The sequence below is a fragment of the Hippoglossus stenolepis genome, chromosome 11 (assembly GCF_022539355.2).
Source record: "Hippoglossus stenolepis isolate QCI-W04-F060 chromosome 11, HSTE1.2, whole genome shotgun sequence".
Lineage (NCBI taxonomy): Eukaryota > Metazoa > Chordata > Actinopteri > Pleuronectiformes > Pleuronectidae > Hippoglossus > Hippoglossus stenolepis.
This window is the reverse complement of record NC_061493.1, coordinates 2874192-2890092: the sequence shown is the minus strand read 5'-3', so window position 1 is coordinate 2890092 and position 15901 is coordinate 2874192. Positions and strand designations below refer to the sequence as shown.

Here is a 15901-nt window from a genome sequence, read left to right as displayed (position 1 = left end):
TCAATAAATGGGAGGAACGCAAAGTCAAACCTGTGACGTCAGCACTGACGTACGGACGTTGACCCGGAAGTGAAGTGGTGCAGCTGTGACCTCCGCTGTGTGCATAAGGAGGAGGAAAGATGAGGGAACAGAGGAGTGGTTGTTCTTCCTCTCTACCTGGGAACACTCGGCTGGGACAGTGAACAGTGAGCAGTGACTAGAAGGAGCCGACACATTCACAGGAGCGGAATGTTACTGCAGACATGACACCACTGACACCGGAGGAGGACGACGGACGAAGCTAAGCGGCTCGAATACTTATTATCCCGTGTGTGTGTGTGCGTGCGGGCTCTGTGACAGCTCCTGTGTCTCCTCCTCATGACAGTCTCCACATTTATCTGAAACCCAGCTGCCGGTGTGAAGCAGCTGTTAGCTCCGTTAGCTCCGTTAGCCTGTGACACGTCAACCTAGCCCTCATCTTCCTCCAGCCGCGCTGCACGCTCAGCTCCTGTTTCAGTGTTTCAACTTCGGAGGGTCTCTCTCGATCCATGGCTCCGATGGGTATCCGGCTGTCACCGCTGGGTGTCGGGGTGTTTCTCCTTCTAGGAATCGGTGTCATCTACCACCTGTACGCCGGGGTCATCTCCAGCCGCCTGGCTGCTTTCAGGTCAGACTCTTCTCCGGTTTCTTTACGAGTTCAGTCACCCGAGTGAGGACACAACAACTGTAATGTACACGACCAGGACACGTCACCGTCCTGCCGATCGCCTCTTCTATAAAGTTAGGCTAACATTACTACGTTTTATGTCCTGACTACAGTATCTCTATGGTGTTTCAGATAGTGTTCAGTCTCTTGTGTGTGTTGTAACTCCATATCAGCTGCAAAGCATGTGGTGATGTGTTAAGCTTGTACATGTCCAGGTATGAGTGGTGGCTCATATCATATAGGGTCATATATCATATCAGTTTGCATGGCTGGTGTTGTAAGCTGTCATTATATCTGATGTTCCTGTCAAACTGCAGCCTGGGGTCTTGAACCTTATACCATCACCTTCAAGTCCCAAATGCTTGTACTTCTGTCTAAAATGTAATATCTGAATTAGTGAACTACTGTCACAAACTGAGAAACAGAGTTAAAAATATTTGTTTAAATTGTTTTTGATACTTCTGCATTCTGGAAATGCCTTTTTAGAACAACCTCGAGTGTTTTTTCTTTGCTCTAGAATCTCAAACATTTCACCAGCATCTTGTTACTTATTTCAATTTTTCTAAGATTTGTTCTGAGTTTAATGAAAATTCTATTTCTAATTCTTCTTTCATATGATCACGTTTTGTCCATTTGGCAATTGTCTGACACGTCACCAGTATGATTGTAAGATGCTGCATATCGGCACACACGTATGAGCTCCTTCTTAAAACTACTGGGGCAGTGTCCTACAGTTTCCTTCTTACTGGTGTCAGTGTCATCACGCTCAGTGAGAGTGAAAGCTGCTTTGTAGCCTCACACATTCTTGTTCTGTCCCTCCATCTCTGCAGACAGAGGAGAAACGTAGATCTGAGGGACCTGCTGGCAATCTCAGTGGAGGCGGCTGTGCTTGGTGGCAGAGAGGTAAAACCATGTTTCTTTGGCAGATCAATGCTCACATATTAGTTATCATCACAACTGCATTTGAAATCCTTCTGAGTAGAAGCATATAATCATTGTTTAGCCAGTGTCATGAGAACACACAGGATGTGAGACTGCAGACTATTTTTTTGTCTTATTGCCTATAGAACAACTGTATCATACTAAAAAACAAATGATGAATATTTTCCACTCTAGGATTAGAATTAGTTTGCTGTGTAAACTTATCAGTTCATTATTGGTTGATTATAGGTAATGCAATTAATTTAGGGTCAATTCCAATGTATCACAAATATTGCATTGTCTCATTTTCCTTTTATCAGTAGTCACAACAATGTTTTTGTAATCTACTGGTTTCATTGTGACAACTTTTCTAGTTACTTAACTTACTTTGACTAAACTATCTTCTTACATAACTTGCATAACTTTTATTTAAACTATAGTTAGCAGATCATTTGTGGCAAGACAGTTAAGTGAAAGGAGAACTTGAGTCACTGTTGCTAAGCACAGATGTGTTGTGTAGCTCACTAAAAGTGATGTCTCCCTGTGCTAATGTTAAACCTTCTACCCAACTCTCTGAACCAATATTCTACACTGTAGTGGAATCATTAAATATTACTTTAGCTGTGGCTAAATTCAGGGGCTGCCTCCTTTGGCGGATCCGGTCTCTGTGGGCCGCATAGACCAGGAAGGCCAAACTGAAATGAGACGGTCTGGTCTACAGAGGCTTTCCATGATCAGCGTCAACAGCTTGTCCCGCCCTTCTGGCTGTTGTCTAGCAACAGAGCTAAAGTTGGACACGATGAGAAAGTTTTAATGGCCGTTGTTTTGTTTTTTTAAACATGTGTACCATCAACTGTTAAGCATTGGAGTCATCGATTTCAGCCCCCTGAATTGGGTCACAGCTTTTGACTACAGCCTCTTAAAAAAAACACAGCTGTACATCTGGGCTCCTTGAGCTGTATCCGATTTAGCAGCATTTAAGTTACATTTCTCCTTCTCCAGGTGAAGAAGGTTCATGAGGAAAATGGCCTGAAGGAGAGGTCAAAGGGTAAGACGAGGGAGGGAGCCAGTGAGCTGCTGACCAACGGTGACCTGCAGTCCCACAGAAAGATGTATAACCTCATAAAGAACACCTTCCCTGAAGTCACGGTGAGTACGAGCACTGGAGCTGTTGTAAAAGTTTCTTTTCTTCTTTGTGTTACATAGCTGCTGCTGTGTTGTCGTTAATTGTAGAATGTGGAAACTCCAGAAATACTTGTTTTTAAAAGATGAATGTCAACTGTCAATTTTACCAATTAATCACAGAAGCAGAAGGGGACGAGAATGTGTCCTGAAATAGAACACCCTGCATGTGCAGGACCCTGCTAGAGACTGGTATCGACCACAAAGCTGCCAAAGGCAAGAGGGAAAGAACAATTTTTTGCAGTGTCCCTCAGTATTTTTTTTTTTGTATCTTGCACCATATCTGTAAATCCGTGATGGTTACTCACGACAAACTGATACTTTTGGAATAATTTAGTTTTTTTACTGGTCCCAGCTGCTCTAGCAACTTTCAGAAGCTCCTTCACCAATTCTCCTTCTGAGTGAGGTTTCAGCATTCAGAAGGAGAATTTGTGTCATATCAGCTCACTCACCACTAAAACTTGCCCGACTAACATTGGGCCTCATTCACTAACATGTGCGCAGAAATGTTCTTACAGTCCCAAGAAAATAAGTGCGTTCGCAAAATCGCCGCCGGCTTCATGACGTGTGCGCAACCGCCGATTTTGTTCTCACCACCTTGCGTATGTTTGTGAATCAGAAGCATTCTAAATCGACAGGCGCGTGTCCGCTCTCTGTAATTAGCATACTGCCAAGCCTCTATTTCTCCATAAAAGGACATACGTTTGTCATGAAGTTGAAGTTATAAGAGAGAAAAAGAATTTCAGCACAGAAATTGAAACTATTGTGTAGGAGGTGGAAGCCACAAAAGGAACACTTCTCTATAGTGTGGCCTCCAGAGTGACGAGGTTTAAAAAGAATTGCTACATTTCAATATCTCAACTGGTATAGTTAAAGACAATAAATGATGAGGATGGAAGGGTGTCCATTATATGGTAATTTAATACATTTGGTCAATGCATTAGTAAATTAAATTATTTTTGTCTATTAAAGACTTTTTTAGAGTTTGAACATATTATGCATTTAGTTAAAAGGGTGTGTGTTTACATATTCTAGGACAGCCGGGCCTTCATTTGTGTGTACGCATAGTCTGAGGAGGTTCTAAATATCTTTGTACTCTCGAAATCGAACTTTTGTCCTAGTTTCACTCTTTCTGGATCAAAAATCTTCCCAATCTCCCTGTTTATTGGGAAACAATGAAATAACTTAGAATATCACACAAATAGAACCACAACCAAACATTTCCTCCACAAAAGAATACATTTTCTCCAAGTCTGTGTGGTTCTTTCTTTGAAATCAACATTTTCTGGCAGTCTTTTCAAAGTTCTGATAATGTGGTGCTGATGTGCCAAAATATTACGTATTTATTTTCACTCCAGTAAATTATAACTTAACAAGATGCTCTACATTCATCCTCTTAACCATCCTAACATCTTAGGGTCACAATTGTTTCTCCTTTCAATTGGCCCTAATACTTCTTCATACTCTTTAACTAGAAATGCTGACGGTCTTTGACTTCAACAAAAAAAATGTCCTTCTATATTTTTATATATTTATTAATTTGATCTATTTTCCAAAAAAATTTTGTAATTTTTTTTGTATTTCTGAGTAGTTTTGCAGGGTGGATCAAACTGCCTTTGTGGGGCCTTTTATATGGCCTGGAGGGCAGAAGGACCCCACCCCTGATTAAGTTTAAATTCAGCTGGAAAAGCCTAGAACATAATGCCTTCCCACTGTCTAAAGTTTAAAATAAGCCTGAGGCATAGGACTCATAATTCTGTCTGCATGTGTTTGCTTTCAGGTGAACAGTGAGGAACATGACAGCATGGTGGATAACGAAGCAACCTGGAGCCGGGACATTCCAGCTGACATACTAGACAAGATAGAAGGAGGCAAGGAGGCTTCTTCTGAGAGCGTCACAGTGTGGATCGATCCTTTAGACGCCACACAGGAATATACAGGTGAATATGTCACTGGAGTCTCACATCCTCATTTTAAGGATCTTTTTAGAGGTCATATTAGACCATAATGTTCCACCTGTTTGTGTGGTACAAACTGAGAGGTGGTATTTCTCTTTAATAACTATAATAAGAATGAGAGCTGAGCACAAGTTGAAGTAAAACATTGGGTTTAGATCTGGGTTCACAGTTAAAGCTCATGGGAGTCATAGGTACATGTGAAAAATGGATTTGGGTGCACTGGTGGTGTAGGGTCAGGGCTGGGCCATAAAATGATAGCGATAATTATCGTGATAACTTTTCCTCAATAGATTAATTCAAAGGTGACATTGAGTTATATTGTGAATTTGCTTTTCCCATTCTAGAAATAATATTTTTGTAAGAAAAAAATAAAGACTTGACTACACCATCCATAGTTCTGAATCTTCTCAGCAAAGCTCAGTGAGCACAACCTTCAGGAGGCAGCTTCTCATTTTTAGCTGCTGATGTTCTATAGTTTAAAATGGATAGAGCAGCTCATGTCACTTGTTGCTCATTCTACTTCTGATATGATACTGGATAATTCCACCACCAATGTAAGCTTGCGTGTATCTTTCTGTTTGGCGAGCTGGATGCATAACCAGATGACATGGTGCAAATCTTCTTGAACACAGCCTCCATCGTTTTAACCGATGAGGTGTTGCCAGACTGGCAGTGCCAAAGTCAGTCTGAACACATAACTGGTTACAACAATACCAAGAACCCAGTGCCCTCGTATTGAGTTTGGCTGTGGAGGACGACGGACTGATCACCTGCCATTTTAGTTCAATGTCACTATCACTATCCTGATTGTTGTGGATATTGACAGGATCTGATGAAACTAGAGTTAACAAGTAGATCACTGACATCAGATGGTTTTTTTTTTTAAATTATGTTTTATGATTTTTCTATTCTTTACGATCCTGACTTCGACTCATCTCTCTCCACAGAGAACTTGGTTCAGTATGTGACCACAATGGTGTGTGTGGCAGTAGATGGTAAACCAGTCATTGGGGTCATACACCAGCCATTCACTGGGTTCACTGGTAAGCATGTGTTCTTCCACACCTTTTACTTCTGCATGTTAAACATCCACCTTCTGAACTTTACATGGTTGGTTTCTGGTTGTGGCTAAACCATACGGTCTAAGATTTCTGTCATCTCTCTCCCTCAGCCTGGGCGTTTGTGGGTCAGGGATCGAATATGCATCCCCGCTCGTCCTATAGCATCAGCCCTCCAAGTGTGATTGTGTCACGTTCCCACTCTGGAAAAGTTAAGAGTTATATTCATGATGCTTTTGGAAACAGCACAACAATCACAGAAGCTGGTGGAGCAGGTTAGTAGAACATTCTTTCATATTTTCCAGTGTGTGACATTTAAAAGTATTGCATGTACAGTTGAAGCTTAAATGCTGTTAAATACTGTATATTTTTTTCCTTCCCAGTAAACATACACATAGTCTTTACTGTGGACCACAGAAGTCCATTCATTACGACACACACTTCTTAATGTTTCTGTCTCAAAGGACAGAGGCTAAATCTGTATTTTTATGGTATGATTTTGAAATGGGACATCTGTTACACTCTTATTTTGACTACGTCTCTGGTTTATTTGCCATTTTTATCAATTCATGATCTGATATTTGTCATCTTTCTCTCAGGATATAAGGTTCTGGCACTCCTGGAGATGCCAGCAGATGAAAAGTCCTCTATAGACCAGGCAGATATTTATGTCCACATCACCTTCATTAAGAAATGGGACATCTGTGCTGGTGCAGCTCTACTGACGGCACTGGGTACTGTAACAGTTCTTATATCCCATTGTGTGCTGTCCTTTTCAGTTTCAAATTCTGGTTTTCTTCATTTAGATTACAAACAAAACTCCTTTTTGGTATGGACACACTTTGTTTACTGGCCTTCATTCCAGAATTTTAAGTTTCAAATTCTCATTGTTCTTCTATAACATTAAATGCTCCTAACTAAATGAGCAACAATTAAGTTTGAGATCATATTTAGAAATTGTTAATTGAGAGTTTAATGCTCAGAAGTTGCTTCTTCAAGACTGTGTTGGTGTGATGTGATCACATTTGATTGACAGGGCTGGCAAACTAAGCAAATGGTCCCCACAACTGTCATCTGACTTAAATGTTGGTACATCCTGATTGGTACCTGAACGTCTGATATTGTTGTATGTGACATCACATTTTTCCAACTAAGCCCTGCTCATTTTAAACCAGTGAGAAGAGATCTCTAATGTCAGGCTCTGTTCAAACTTTGGCAAATATTGGTGTCTGTGTCTGACCTCATCACTCTTTCCCATTAGCTGATGAAGGAAATCTTTTTTTTTTTTTTTTTCTTTCTGCCAAACACTTGTAGGCCCTTGATATTTTTTAGAAACTTAGGTGTGAGATATCATACATCACATGTCATGCACACACAAACAAACATGCTCAATGTGTGTCAGTGATACGTCAAAAGTACAAATGGTCTAAAACATGTCACTCTGCTGCTCGTTGACCTGCTCTGGCTAACCATAGACCATATTCACACAGTGGACATGTTTCTCTTACGTCGCACTTATGACCAGAATGTCATGTCATGCTAACATGACCTGTTGTCTAATGGCAGCTAATGAACTATGAAATATAATTTATTAAACCCTGAAGCACAGTCCCATGCCACTCCAGTTGGTTAGTTAGTTTGTCAGGTTATGTGTTTATGACTTATAAATCACAGAAGGGCAACATTACGCTGTTCTTATTAGCATTTGAGCTACCCAGCCTGAGCATGTTGTCAGAGGAAAATGGCTGCCATGTGGAAATCATCTATGGCCAGCAGAATCCCACTGAAGTCACTGATTACAGAGCTCAATCATACAGGCTTATGCTCCTTCTGGTCCAACAGTGACATCCCTGCACACAAGTCAATCACTATCCAGAGTGTTCAGGGTTTTGGTTCCTTGATGATGGAGTAACCTGCCAAATGCACGAGCGTCCCCTCTCTATCTTCAAGAGCCTCTGGAAGACTCCTCTCGTCTGAGAGCAGCTTCTCTCCTAACACGTCTAACCCCCTAATATGTCAACCTACTGTGACACTTTTTAACCTGATCTCCTGAACTTTGTCTTATTGAACCGATTTTAGCATTTAGTCATTACTGAAACTCTCCGACTGTACTAATGCTTTTGTGTCTTTCAGTTGTAAGTTGCTTTGGATAAAAACATCTGCCAAATGAGTGTTTAGTAATAAGGGCTGTTTACATTTTTATTGAATGTGTCTCTATCATCTCTGTGTTGACTTAAATGTTTGTAGTGCACCGTACTAAGGACAGATTATTACTATGATTGTAGGAGGCCACATGACGACCCTGACGGGAGAGGACATTGACTACAGTGGTGCAGCACTCAACAAAGGAGGACTGGTGGCCAGTGTGGGTGTGGACCATAAGGCTGTTCTGGAGAGACTACCCAGCTGGGACCCTGACATGCACTGAAACACACAAACCAAGAGCCAGTGGTTGTGATACGTGGCGGCCCTTTTTCTTTCAACTAGGATTGGTCTGGAAACGTTAAACAATTCTGCACGATTTCATCATCGTGGGTCACCAAACATCTACTTGTCAGGTGATTGGAGTCACTGTCACTCAGCAGGACTGTGGAACTGAAAACTGGACTGGCTCTCACTCCACACTTCTCCACACATATATACGTGCAGCTAAGAGACATGGTGCATCTTCCTCTTCACATACATACACAGTGAACACTGGACAACAGTTGCCATCCCAGAATCCCTTTCCTTCATCTTCAGAGGACAACAGGATGACTAATGTGAAGAGTTAAACCGAGGAGCACAATATTGAATACAAAAAACCCTTTGGATTTACAGATATGGGTTTCTATTATCATTTGATCAAGTCCCATCTTCATCACAAAACAATCACAACATCACCACTTCATGAATGTGAGTCTGGGAAAATGTTTGCAAAAAGTGTAGTAAAGTTTTCTGTAGATTATATTATTTCACGAGTCATAGCAAAGCCCAGCTTCATCAAGTTAACAATTTTGCTAAAATACAACCAAACAGTTTAATCCCAAGTTATTAGGATCGAGATGTGTTTTTTTTTCTTGGAATCATGAAACAGTCTTTAAAGCTTTATTCTACAATTAAAGGTTTGATGACAACAATGTGCTTTATTACTCTTTCTCCCCTTTTCTGCTGCAGTTTTGATCTGATGGGTAAAAGAAAAGAAAGATGCAGCAAAGTCTCATCCAGGGTCAACAAATGCAGTCACTCAAGCCTCCTATAAACGTCTTGTTTTTCTGTAGATCAGTAGATGCTAACTCTGGAAATGCACTTCTTGATGTTTCAGTCATTTTGGTTTGTGTGTTGAAAATGATATCAGTGTGTGCCATTTATTGTGACCCCTTCATGTCTATCATAGCAGAGGCGATGGATCCTTGTGTTGGTTTTTGTTCTTTTGTGTGTCACATTATCGTCTGCTCTTTCCTTCCACTGCTGCCTTGCTTAAGCGATGTAGGGAGCTGATAGGCAAGAAAGACCACACTATACATATTGTGACGCCATTGTGTCACAATACTTTCAATTAAGTCAAATTTAGTTTTCCCATTACCGGTTATTGCCTTTTCAACTGAGGATGATTAAATCTATTCTCAGGTATCCCATGATGTTTCCCTAACTCTCCCTGGCTGGTAGTGTGTGCAAGAAAGAAGATGATGATGGCAAAGTGTTTATTGAAGCCTTCTAGGGGTCTAATCAGTCAGAATAACTTAAAAACATCCAAGTTTTTCTTTGTTGTATTTTATCAAACCACCACCATAACATATCCTTTACAAACTGTTTGGTTTGGATGGACTCGTACATGTCTTACCTGTCCAGAGACTGGTCCTGTTCACTATGTACAATCTCAGTCAAGAAGAGACTTGTGAAATGTTCTGTTCATCATATTGCGTTGGAGTCTGGACTCTGCCCTGTGTTACAGTACATTGTGTACTTGCATGGTTGTGTTCACTTTACACAGCAGAAAAAAAGAAGTCACTGGCTTGATCAGTACTGTCTGCCCTGAGTGTGTCTGTGTTTAAACTGGCACTTGTACAGCAAATATTTCCATTGTGTTCCAAAACAAACTCGGACATAAAGTTGGTTGTGTTACTTTTGCCGTGAACCCATGTGAAATTTAAACTCGCCTCAATTTCTTGAAGATAGAAGTGACTTGTTTCATGTTCTGTTCTGTCGCAGCACTCTGTGTGTTGTTAAAAACCTTGTATAGATTCAAAACAAATGTTTCGAGGGTTAAGAGTTAAATACTCAGAACATGTTCTGCCTGAAGATTATAATAGATGAGGAGTAGAAGCTGTCAGAAAGATAAATACCTGTCTGGATGATGTGGCTCAATTCAAAGAAGCAAGCAGCTTCAGGGTCCCAGGTGGAGCTGTCGGAGTTTGTGTGCTGAGTTTCAGTTTGAAGATTTGAGTGCCTTTAATCTGCACAACACAACATTGTCGATGGAGGACGACGTTGGCCACGGCACTCAGCATGTGCTCTTTTAGATGTTGCTTTGATAACAATGAATGATAAACAATTAAACTGTTGTTACAGTGACATTTAAATAGCACGGTTATTGTTTGAATGGACATGTGAATACTTGGATTCTGCTACACATGTACTGCATGAAAGACATTTTGAAATATAAAAAGATTAAAGGGAACTTTCTGCTTATTTTAGACTTTGATGTCTGTCCACGGGTTTTTGGGGAAGGACTAAAAAAAAAAGTTGGACAAAAGCTTTCGTGGCTCCAGAGGGTAACGGCAAAGGCAAATATCTTCAAGTGATGTCATGTGACTAACAATATCATAGAAGTGCATCACAAAAGCTCACCCAGGGTTAAGGTGGGAGGCATAACTGCAGATTTTAAAAGAGAGCATGATGTGCTGTCCTCATTAAGGACATTAGGGACAATTGGGCAGATTTTTCAGTTCAGCTCAGGGATTTGAATCAGCTGAAATGGAAACAAGTGGCCTCTTGGGTATGTATACATGTATACATTTATACATGTTTACACAGCTGTGTGGTTAAACTGACCCCTGTATCTGAATATACCACAGCATCATAATACTTCAAGGAGGATTTTTTCCCAGAAAACCTAAACCCAAACATTTCCATTTGTCAAAACAGCCACATTATTTAAGTACAAAAATACGGTGAGAACTAACTCTTTTAATTTGCTATTGAAAATTGAGGCACTACGGCAATGGAAAAAAACAAAAGCGAATGAATCAGCCTCATAATCAGGAGTGGTAAGATCTCAATTAAGAGATCTCCGTCTCCAATTTGAAAGAATGTATCAAACTATATAAAACTACGACTAAAATAAATGTCCTCGTTTATTTGAGCTGATTGTTTTTAAGAACATTAAGAATGTATTGAGCACATTAAGTTGATATTTAAGTACAAAAATATAAGCTATACCTATATATATATATATATAAAAAATCTTGATTCAGTTTGGTATTGAGTTATAAACTGAGGCTGGTTTTACAATACTGATCCAAATGTGTGCAGAATATAAATAAAACAAAAACACATTAACTTAAAGGTGTGTGTAGAATCTAGTGGTGAAGTTGCATGTTGCAGATGAATACTCCTCACCTCACCGTCCCCTTCCAAACATGAAGGAGAACCTGTGGTAACCTTCAGTTGTATAAAAACTCAAAAGGTGTTTAGTTTGTCCAGTCTGGGCTACTGTAAAAAACATGGCGGACTCTGTAGAGAGGACAATAGATCCCTTTCACCTAAATCCTACACACTGAACCTTTAACAAACAGTTGAGTTAACGTAACAAAGGCCTGACCTTTCACACCCACACTATAACTTTCCCCCAATGAGCACTCATGTCTTCGTTTCAAGAGATGTGATAAGAAAGCGCAGATTGTTTTTCTTATCATAGATTTATTAATATTTTTATGTTAAGTTTAAATTTTATGCACAAAACTTACACATTTTCGTTTCTCAACATGGTCCATCAACATTGATTCTAAACATGATGTCGATAAGTTTCAGGACTAGTTAACTATGAAGATAATGTCTAATAATGTTAATAGAGTTTAACAAATAAATTGATAGACAATATAATGACACTACACATCCCAAGGGACCATAATTTAACAATTAGTACTCAGAGAAGAGCTGTGTTAAAGTACTGATGGTGTTCTTTTGTTGAATATATACAGTTTGTGGAGTAAAACATTAGTCTCTGTTCCCTGAGTACTTCAACTGGTCTCATCCCTCTTCTTGAGAATAACAGCCACGGAAAAGTCAGGAGGAGAGTTCACGTCCTTTATTCATTCTATTATCATGACAAAACATGGGCCTCTTTTGGGTTGGGGACAGGTGGTTCCACATGGGGAACATGAGACAGCCATTAGGCGGATACAGGAAGTCCAAAAAAACGTTATTCAAAACACAGCGTTTATCTCCAGGTGAGATTCGGAGAAGAGGTGATGTCCTCACAACATCGCTGTTTTAAACCTTTAAAGATGGTTTATTAGGCATTTGTGCTGCGAAAAGAAATCACATGATTCTTAAGTATAATGAAATTACACACTTTAATCACACTGAGATGTAAAAAGAAAGTTAGCACAGAATTATAGTATATAGAATATAATTTTGTGTACATATTGCAGTGGTACACATTTACAGTTATCATCATCCACCAGATAAGACAGCTGAATAAATTAACACATTCTGGTTGAGAACTTGCACAAATTCAGTCCAATCAGTTTAATAGGTGCTGCATTAGGAGAGGAAATGTGTTTGTGTGTTCAGAAACTGATTCTGTACATTACTGTACTAATACTTAAACTGACCGGACAACTTGCTGAGAACAGGTTGCAGAGTGTCCTCTATGTCTGTCCTCTGGGCGATGAAGTCTGACGCGGCTGGGTGTTGGACACTCTGAATCCAGTCGGACTTGGCAGAACATGCACGCGTACAGATGTTCTGTGCAGGAATTTAAAGAAGAGACACAATAAACTTAGAGGGAAGAAAAACAGACAATGAAACACTGACATTTCTGTTAATGTGTAAAAGTAAATAGTCGGAATAGGGCTTGGCTTGAATTGATGGCCACTAATGGAACTTTAGAGTACAGTTTTATCATTCACACATTCACCCAGTGCATCTACTTGCAGTAGTGTAGTGTAGTCTACACTGGGATCGAACTACTGACCCAGTTTAGTAGACAACCCGCTCTACCTCCCTACCCACTCACTAATACTGTACGTTTGCAGTGACACGACTACAGTATTTGTAATAACTGACCTCATGAATAAACAGACAGACAGACAGACAGGTTTTCTATTCAATTGTGGTTTCCCACACGATGGCAGTAATGCCACAAATATTATTGTGTTCAACACCAAAACAGAAAATTACTAGAACTAAGACATTAGTTAATACAAAATTAAATGACACTTCTCTCTCACCACTGACTACTTGCATGGTGTAATGTGGAAGGACATTTAGTTTCCCTGTGTGTAGCTTTGTCAAGTGTATGATGACGATGAACCTGAGATATTTAATGAAGTCAGAAAAGAAAAGGAGCTACATTCTTCATTTATTTGGTCAGTGTGAGAAAGAGTGTTAGAGCCGACGGTTCAAGTTGAACTTGTGAGGTAGCATCACAGTGATCCTGCAGCGAGGCAGAGCTGAGCTTAGGCAGGGAGCCATTTGGATGTCAACAGGTACAAACTCAGAACTATGTCTTCGGGGGTAAACTCTAAAATGTGGATCCCATTTACAACTTATGAAATGTTAAAATGGCTAAACCAATAAATAATCTTTCATTTCAGTGTTGATCCCAATTAAAGAAATGTGTTACCTTCTCTTCCTTTGTGAGGCTCCTCTCTGAGTCTGAAATAATGTTCTTAACAAAGGCTAGATATGACATCAGGTCCTGTTTAGCTTCTGTGTGAAGATAAACATACATAGAAATGAACAGTTACATACATCTTTACAAATCAAAGGTGGCTGAAGATAACAGCAGAATGTCACCGGCCCATACCTGCCAGGGTGAGACAGTCTACACAGTCCGTCTTGGAGTATCTCCGAGCCAGGTCTACAGGCCTCTCCCCCCTGAAGGTTGTGGCCTGCATGTCAGCTTCCTGTTCAAGCAGAGTCCTCACTGTCTCCACGTGACCCCAACAAGCCGCGAGGTGCAGGGATGAATAACCTGAGACACAAAGGCGATCGAACTAAGGCCAGTGCAGGTGGCTAAGGTAAATGGTATATATACTATATTTATATCACAGTTTTCCAGTCTTATCGACCCTCAAGGTGTTTTATACATTCACACACTCATACTTTACATTCATAAATCTTCTTTTACACACACTGCTGGCACAGTCGCCAAGTGTTCAGTCTCTTCTATCAAGGACAGTTTGGGAAGTGGACTGGAGGAGCCTGGGATTGAACCCCCAACCTTTATGCTTTTAAATAGAAAAAAAGATTTCTATCACAAAAATGTATCAAGTGCATGTAGCTGACAGGGTCACTGTCAGATCCTGTGGAGATAATGACTCTGGTTTTCCAGTGATCTGATTGGGCAGACTTCCAGGTCAGAGCAGTAACCATGATGATTAAGCCTGGTAGGAAGTGAACAAGCTTTGTAGGACTAAAAAAAACAAACAGAGTTAAACGGGAAGTTTTGTTGATAACCACAAATCCTGCTCCATAGTACAGCCCCAGAATGTGGGACCATTGTTAACTGTGACATAAACTAAGTAACTGTTTGAATTGTAAAGTGAATGCATTGTAACCTGATTTACAGTCACATTTAACTCTACAGTGAGTGACATCCACCTGGTGCTGATGGATAAAATGGAAGCATGGCTGATACAGTGTGTGGAGAAGTGTATCACATCTGATCATAGCAGCTATGAGTATCCTGTACATCCTACTGAGAGAATGTTAGCGCAGAAATTAAATTGAACAGCCACTGTGACATGGGCATTGATTCTGTGTATTAATTTGTCCAGTATACACACAAATAGAGACGTATATATGAAACAGACATACAAATATATTGTGTGTTCATACATACATGTGTGTTTGGATTCATTTCGAATGATCACATTAGCCAGAGCTAGCTGGTGAACTTGAACTGCTATATTTAATCTCCAGTTAGCATTGCAGTTATAGTCTCACTTCCTCATTGGGGAACAAACTTTTGTCTCTTTATGTTAACAGACAGTCAACCTGATTAAGCCTGAGCAGTTATGAAGGACAAAGGAATGACACAAATCAATGTAGAAATACTTAAATGAATACATGTAGAAAACGTAAAATGAATATAGGTAGAAATATATGAACAAATGAATCGATGCATGTAAAAATTCATAAATAAATAAATAGAGGTAGAAATATATTTTTAAAATGTAATAATATACTGTATGTAGAACTGCTGAGTAAATTAATGTAGAGATACAGAAATAGATACATAGATGTAGAAATATATAAATAAATGAATGTATACATGTAGAAGAATACTGTAATAGTATTTGTCATTGTACATTTCAGATTTTATTTATAAATAAACTTTGTCCTTGATAAGCAGAAGCCTATTTCATATAATATATAATCTGATCTAAATAACTGTGCCCAGGTCTCACCTCTCTCAGTCTGCTCGTTGACCTGAGCTCCTCCTCTCACCAGCTCCCGGACGATGGCGCTCTTTCCCAACATGGCGGCGGTTAACAGAGCACTTCTCCCAAACTCGTCCTTCTTACTGAAATAATCTTTTACCTGCGACTCGTCCGCGACACGCTCAGCTTGTAAATACTGCTTGATAGTATCCAGGTCTCCGGACAGCACACATTTAAAGATTTCTTCCTGAACAGACGCCATGTTGTCACTCACTTATTTTAGCTGGGAGGCAGACAGGAAGCGGCTGTTGTCATGGTGACAGCGTCATCCACGCTCTAACCTGAGGTTTCTTTAGCTGTTTTACTTTAACATGATCCACTGGGACGGTTATTAGAGAACAAATGTCACAGCTTGGTTTTCCACAGTTTAATTGAGTTCTATAAATAAAATCTTTTACTGTAATAATCTTTCTCAGCAGTTGGAGCGTTGCATCCTCTCTGTCC

General features: G+C 39.9%; 2 protein-coding genes across 2 annotated transcripts; one reads left to right on the top strand and one right to left on the bottom strand.

Moving 5' to 3' along the window:
• Nucleotides 1-48: 48 nt before the first annotated feature.
• Nucleotides 49-10482, top strand: bpnt2 (3'(2'), 5'-bisphosphate nucleotidase 2). The gene is made up of 8 exons (XM_035170562.2): nucleotides 49-646; nucleotides 1516-1588; nucleotides 2609-2755; nucleotides 4569-4728; nucleotides 5694-5789; nucleotides 5918-6079; nucleotides 6404-6538; nucleotides 8090-10482. The coding sequence occupies exons 1-8, from the start codon at nucleotides 528-530 to the stop codon at nucleotides 8230-8232; spliced, it is 1035 nt and encodes a 344-aa protein (XP_035026453.1). The 5' UTR covers nucleotides 49-527; the 3' UTR covers nucleotides 8233-10482.
• Nucleotides 10483-12078: 1596 nt separating this feature from the next.
• ankrd45 (ankyrin repeat domain 45) lies at nucleotides 12079-15714 on the bottom strand. Its single transcript, XM_035170880.2, has 5 exons — nucleotides 15425-15714; nucleotides 13819-13986; nucleotides 13636-13721; nucleotides 12623-12755; nucleotides 12079-12313 (listed from the first exon to the last, which is right to left on the bottom strand). The coding sequence occupies exons 1-5, from the start codon at nucleotides 15657-15659 to the stop codon at nucleotides 12279-12281; spliced, it is 657 nt and encodes a 218-aa protein (XP_035026771.1). The 5' UTR covers nucleotides 15660-15714; the 3' UTR covers nucleotides 12079-12278.
• Nucleotides 15715-15901: the final 187 nt, after the last annotated feature.

What these genes read in the sequence shown, in the direction of transcription:
- bpnt2 (XM_035170562.2), top strand. Translation starts at nt 528, where the DNA reads ATGGCTCCGATGGGTATCCGGCTGTCACCGCTGGGTGTCGGGGTGTTT. An exon ending in AGCCGCCTGGCTGCTTTCAG is followed by an intron (nt 647 to 1,515) that starts GTCAGACTCTTC and finishes CCATCTCTGCAG; the next exon opens with ACAGAGGAGAAACGTAGATC. An exon ending in CTGTGCTTGGTGGCAGAGAG is followed by an intron (nt 1,589 to 2,608) that starts GTAAAACCATGT and finishes CTCCTTCTCCAG; the next exon opens with GTGAAGAAGGTTCATGAGGA.
- ankrd45 (XM_035170880.2), bottom strand. Translation starts at nt 15,659, where the DNA reads ATGGCGTCTGTTCAGGAAGAAATCTTTAAATGTGTGCTGTCCGGAGAC. An exon ending in CAACGAGCAGACTGAGAGAG is followed by an intron (nt 13,987 to 15,424) that starts GTGAGACCTGGG and finishes TTTGTGTCTCAG; the next exon opens with GTTATTCATCCCTGCACCTC. An exon ending in TGTTCTCAGCAAGTTGTCCG is followed by an intron (nt 12,314 to 12,622) that starts GTCAGTTTAAGT and finishes TTCTTTTCGCAG; the next exon opens with CACAAATGCCTAATAAACCA.